This window comes from Perkinsus marinus (genome assembly GCF_000006405.1).
Source record: "Perkinsus marinus ATCC 50983 genomic scaffold scf_1104296951238, whole genome shotgun sequence".
In the NCBI taxonomy this organism is placed as follows: domain Eukaryota; phylum Perkinsozoa; order Perkinsida; family Perkinsidae; genus Perkinsus; species Perkinsus marinus.
Genome location: NW_003209345.1, coordinates 188,699 through 194,306, shown reverse-complemented (window position 1 = coordinate 194,306; position 5,608 = coordinate 188,699). Strand labels below are relative to the sequence as shown.

Below are 5,608 nucleotides of genomic sequence, written 5' to 3'. Positions count from 1 at the left end.
CAGGAGCCCGGGTGAGCTGCCATAAGAAGTATATAGTATAGTTAACAGCGTTTGACAGTTACTTGGGTAGTCTCTCACTAGAGGAACGCATGGAGTGGAGAAGAAAAAGGTAGATCTTGGTCTTTCCATGGTGATCACTGTGGTTGTCATCAGGATGAGGCTGGACAGAAACAGTACGCCAAGGCTTTCATCGAGAAGGAAAAGAGAGACCAGTGGGAGCAAAACCGTAATAATATCATCAACTCTGAAAGAGGGAGCAGCGACTGTAATGCTCGTCGTTTGCAGAAAAATGGCAGGAGCGGCGCAACCACAGGGCTGTCGTCGCTGCTAGTGCTAAAGAGGAACGTGTGATGAGGGAGAACTACGTCATTTTCACCGGGGAAAAGGGAGAGGAAAACTACGTTGAGGGTAGTAGTCGATGATTATGTGTTAATCGATATGGCTTTGACTCAGGGGAAGAGGCAGGGTGGTATTACTGTCGTCTTTGTAAGAAGAAGTCGGCCACTTTTGAGATGCTCGAGATTCATATTGGCTCTAAGGTGCTGATCTGTGCTCAGCCTTTCCTGCGTTATATCATGAACCTAGCAGGACCACGCCAAGCGAGTCAGCTGCCCAGAATGGTATGTTGTTGACGTATTGCCTCCTAGGCCGGGTGACTCAGTAATGCTGTTATAGCTTTATTCAAGAGTTCACATTGGAGTGGTATTCAGTCTACCTCTGAGAGCAGTTCAGCAGCGGGTGGAGATAGTGACGTGTATGCTACCGCAGCAGCCCGAGGAAAGGATGGTGAGAAGGCCAGCGACGGTAGCAAGATTCTTGCCAGAGGGGACGTCTCCTATGGATGGCCACAGTAAGGCTCTCTCCTGTCTTGAATGATTGCTGCCGCAGGTACCTTTGTGTTTGCGAAAATGGCTGGTGGTGCGAACTTTGCAATTCTGCGATGTGAGATTTTCTTGGGAGGGGCGTTCGGAAGGCCGTATTCCCAAGTTTGCTGTTGCTGTAGGATCGTCTCAGTAGCGTCTGTCGAGGGTCATATGCTAGGCCAGAACCATCAGAAAAACTGTGATAACTACAAACTGCCCCGGTATGATCTCTGTGTCTCTTCCGCCGTATTATAGGGGTAAACGTAATACGATATCTTATAGATATAATTATATTGTTATACTGTATATTAATTAATGATTTATTTTTGTTAGATTTATATATAAGAAACCATGTGCTTTGTTTCAGCTACCGTCAGGGTGGAGGGCCGGAACAAGCGGAGATAGTCTTAGATTTCGATGCACATCTCGGCACCAAGAAAGTGGGACCGTGAAAGATCGCTCACCAGCCTTATGAGGTGCCATTTGCCTTACACGAGCTGGACGCAATATATAGACATTGTAGATAGTGGTGGGTATAAGGAGTGGAAATGTAACTGAACTACCGCAAAGTGTGGTATGGTGATATTGGGATCAGGTGGCCTGTGCGGGACGACCCATTGGGACGATATTTCTGTAGACCAACATTTGGTTCAGAAGCGGCATCAGAGGAATCTTGTTAAGGGTATGGGATGCGCTAGGTAAGCCCTTGTTCGTCGTCAGGGTCCATTTCAAATGTATAGGCCAGGGTGGGAGAATGCGGCGGTGATAATATGAAAATTGTGATGACATTTTTAGAAATTATTGTTGGTTTTTGTTTATTCCTACCTGAAAACGTATATAAATCTCTTTAGTTAGTGAGGAAATTCCCGAGCTCAGTTGAGGAAACTAAACATGTATTCCAACACTGGTGTAGGCGAAGAACCCCAGTCGCCCACTTTACAGCATCGGCTATGCCAAGATCGCTGATGCAAGCGAAGAGTAAAGTGCCCCTACCCCCAGGGGGCCCTCGACCAGGTAAGCTGTTCACACAAGTTTGGAGAATCTTCGGCAATTCTCAGCAGCGCCGAGAGCTGCCGTGCCACCAGGCGGCTCATCGGCGGTAGAGGAAGGGCCGACTGGTGTCCCCGGCTCGATATGGAGCCGTCCTTTGGGACATCAGTCAGTCTTACCTTCTATGGGGCAGGGCATGGTCTCGACAGTAAAGAGTGTGATTGAGGAGGAAGAGGAGGCCGAATTTTTGAATAAGTGATAAGTTGGGCTCAGGTTGGTATAGTACGCGTCATATAGAGACAGAAAATAGTCGTTCTGGAGAAACGACTCCGGAGCTGAAATTTTTCCCTCTTGCGTAAAAAATGAGACTTATGTAGTAATATAATATTACCAATATTGTATGGAAACTGTCCGCAATCGATTTCTGAGGAAAAAACCATTGCAGTTTTTGCATGTGCCCGACTCCGGTATTAATCTGTGTTATTCGCAGATTTACATTCATTACAGACGGCGAGTTAGTATGTCAACTCTGTTGTAGAGATCTTAGCCGTATGGCCGAGTGCGACACTTTTACTATAGGAGAGCAGTTTGAGGTTGGATCTTCATCTTCCCATGATTGAATCTCAGTAGATTTCCCCTCAGAAGCATCGGGAAAGCCAGGCGCATCAAGAGCAGGTCTTGGCACTCACGGAGGCTCATCTGGACTACTATCAGCTGTTCTGTGATCCGTCCGGTTATAGGAGGCTCTATGCGTAATTGCTTAAGTTGAATGGGAACAGTAGTGAGTAACCTTAGGATGAATCATAGGACGGGTGAGCTCGTATTTGGTCAGTACTTTCTGAGAGAACCCCAGAGGTTAACAGAGGTAGGTGAGCTACCGACTCCAATCGGTAGTCTCAAGCTGTTCAGATGGCCAAGGCACTCAGTCTGATCCATGGCGAAGCGAAGCTCCCTCAGGGAATGATTATTTGTAAAGCTGTTCCGAACTGGTAGAACTGGCTGTAGGGCGTAGTATTATTGGCCAAAAGTTGAGGTCATTTGGTTTACAATTTAGTCTCATGATTATGAGTATACTATACTCTAGGTTACTATACTGAGTACACTTATCTAGGCAAGAGGTGGCCGTTCTAGCTGTAGTGGTGAAGAGGACATCTAACTGCTATTTCAGGTTTAGTCATTTCGAGTATTATGTTAAGAACGCTACTGGCAGAGACAAGTTCGAGGAGTGGAGGGTAGTGGTGGAAAGTATGCTGGGACGACGATTTATTGTGCGTCAGACAAACAAGGACAAGCGGCTTTCTTCCCTGCAGAAAATTGCCCTCAGAAGTCAGAATGGCGAAATGGTTTAGGTTAGCACATTCATCAATTTATAGTTTCAACACGTGTATGGCATCTCTTTTGCTGATTCTGTTGTTGAGTTGTCAATTCAAGGAGTGTGAAGGTAGAGTGTCGATTTTGGTCATGTCCAAGATGGACTGTGCCGAAGCACGGAAGCCTAAGTTCTCCCTAGCCGAGCCGCCACCGCTGCGCCGACCAGCTCTACCCCAGAAAAGTGTTGCACTGGTCAGCGTGTTATATATGCTAACCTGGATTATTCCTGGACTACAGGCATTTTTCCTCTTCATCATTGGAATCGTTTTCCTGCTCATTAGCCTCAAGGTGTTCTGGCAGATCAGCACTTGGGAGGCCATACCTTTTTCTACTCTGGGTATGCGGAATTGTGATTTATTGGTTTTGTTCTCCTCCCAGGTGCCATCTGTTTTATTCCGGGAGCCTATCATGTCTATTTGATATATCACGCGTAAGTACTACGCTATATTCGCCGGTGGTGTTATTATTCTGTCGTATGAGATTTATATATTGGAGTTTCACCCTAGTGATATGAAAAACACTAGTGAAAAATATATTTCACGACTGCTGCATATCGCGAATATCGGGTTTTTCACAGAGTATTATACCACTTTACGTGAAACGGATGAAACTCTATTTCTGCGCTCAGTGACCGTTTATGTGGTAGAATGCCGAACCTAATGACGTAACAATGCTTTCTGGTTGATAATCGTGACTATGTCATAGGAGGAAGGGGACGAACTGACCCGTCCGAAATACAATAATAAACTATATGCAAGATTGCGTATATTTACCCTAGGGAGTATAAGTGTGCAATGACTGTAATATGAGTGTATGCGTAGGTACATGGAAACGCCCGGGTTCGACTATACACTTCTTGATCATCTCAAGTCTAATTGATACCATTGTGTGAGTGTCTCTGTGCTTCCTTGTCGAGCTCGAGTCGTTAAAAGGGTGGACCCCTCCTCTGCTGGCATCCTTGATCTCGCTATGGTATCACCATTTACCCTATAGGAAAGCTCCGAAGGGCGAATGTATCCCCTTATCATAATATCCCTCAGTTTGGATGGTGGGTGAATTAGATGACCCTGGACTGTCCAGAGGCAGTCGGTCCTTTTCATCGGTGGTCACTAACCCGGCATTTGTCGTCTTGTTACTATACTATGTAGTATGTTAACCGTTTCCATGATGGTGACGTCAGTGAGGCCTATCTATCATCAACAGGAGTCTACAGTAGGAAGACCCGTGCGGCTCTGGTAGGGACGTGCTTGCCTGGACTGGACCCAATGCTATCCTGAGTGGATCAATATGGAAGCCTGGTTCATAATTTCACCGGGAAGGCTGGTAATCTTACCAGGCAAGTCCAGAACCATTCAAGAAGCTTATCAACGAGCTTTATCGCCCCTAGGCTGTCACTGCGGAGGTGGCAGCCAGATGTAGTAGACGTAGGCTCCTCCCCACCCACGCCGATTGATGTATTACCATTACTCTTCTCATTAGAGGAAGGGATGAAGGGGCTAAACCGAGGAAGCCTGTATCGTGATAGAGAACTTCATGCTACTCTACAAGGCATGTATCGGGATCCGAGATCTATCCGAGTGGTGTGTTGCTCAGCCGATACGATTGACGATGCTTCGGCTCCGACTCTGGGCGTACGCGATACTCACGTGAGTAGCGCTGGCTGTATCAGATTTCGCCAACTCAGAAATCGCCAAAATGACGCCAAACAGATTCGCAGGCCTAATGACAGGAATTATAGGTGATACCAGTGTTGGAACAGATTACAACAATGTGATGAAATACGTTACTCTACAACTGATTTGGACTAAGATTTGGTGGATTCTGCAAAATTCAACAGATGTGCAGCAATCTGCGTGTTGTTCTCATTCCGCCAACTTCAGTATTGGCAATAACTGCACATAGACAGGTCCCGCCAAGTTGGTCTTCTGCACAAGAATTGCCAAGTAGGTGATTTTAGGGTTGCGAAATATGGGTCGACCAGCGCGCGCTCTGGCTATCGACTCTCATTTTTATGGGGCACGCATGAGCACATGCCTGTTTTGGTGCCACCAAATCGGTGGTGTCCAGCACTCCCACATGAACCCGAATGCGTCTACGTCGCGTGGTAGAGGCCACCGTAAGATGACTCGAAATTCGGGCAACCGAAGGCGAAGACCTACCCTTGTTAGCCCTCGTCTGGCACGTATACGGGGGATGCTTTGCAGAAGGAGACGTCGTCCAGCAGGCAGGCCTCTTCGGAAACGGAGAAGGTCGTATACGATCATGTCCCTTAATATATGACATATATTATATGTGGCCTTTCTTCATCATCTCTCATCATCTAGTATGCCCCGACGTAATGTGCCTTCAAGGAACTATGCATACCTCAGCCTGTCCATCTAATA

At 46.7% G+C, this 5,608-nt stretch overlaps 3 protein-coding genes across 3 annotated transcripts in view; all 3 read left to right on the top strand.

Moving 5' to 3' along the window:
- The window catches only part of Pmar_PMAR016459 (hypothetical protein), a gene marked incomplete at both ends in the record, with an annotated part of 4,357 nt that extends 2,512 nt beyond the window's left edge, over nucleotides 1–1,845 (top strand). Inside the window, 7 exons of the mRNA XM_002777665.1 lie at nucleotides 154–226; nucleotides 286–408; nucleotides 454–620; nucleotides 711–850; nucleotides 1,004–1,084; nucleotides 1,231–1,303; nucleotides 1,777–1,845. Of these exons, the coding sequence (XP_002777711.1) occupies nucleotides 154–226; nucleotides 286–408; nucleotides 454–620; nucleotides 711–850; nucleotides 1,004–1,084; nucleotides 1,231–1,303; nucleotides 1,777–1,845 (726 nt within the window). The remainder of the gene's footprint in view (nucleotides 1–153; nucleotides 227–285; nucleotides 409–453; nucleotides 621–710; nucleotides 851–1,003; nucleotides 1,085–1,230; nucleotides 1,304–1,776) is intronic.
- Nucleotides 1,846–2,037: 192 nt separating this feature from the next.
- On the top strand, nucleotides 2,038–3,202 carry Pmar_PMAR016458 (hypothetical protein; the record flags this gene model as incomplete). The annotated part of the gene is made up of 7 exons (XM_002777664.1): nucleotides 2,038–2,108; nucleotides 2,392–2,446; nucleotides 2,484–2,605; nucleotides 2,649–2,718; nucleotides 2,763–2,842; nucleotides 3,022–3,085; nucleotides 3,131–3,202. The coding sequence occupies 7 exons, from the start codon at nucleotides 2,038–2,040 to the stop codon at nucleotides 3,200–3,202; spliced, it is 534 nt and encodes a 177-aa protein (XP_002777710.1).
- Nucleotides 3,203–3,314: 112 nt separating this feature from the next.
- Nucleotides 3,315–5,608, top strand: part of Pmar_PMAR016457 (hypothetical protein) — a gene marked incomplete at both ends in the record, with an annotated part of 3,101 nt that continues 807 nt past the window's right edge. The window contains 2 exons of the mRNA XM_002777663.1: nucleotides 3,315–3,416; nucleotides 4,373–4,459. Of these exons, the coding sequence (XP_002777709.1) occupies nucleotides 3,315–3,416; nucleotides 4,373–4,459 (189 nt within the window). The remainder of the gene's footprint in view (nucleotides 3,417–4,372; nucleotides 4,460–5,608) is intronic.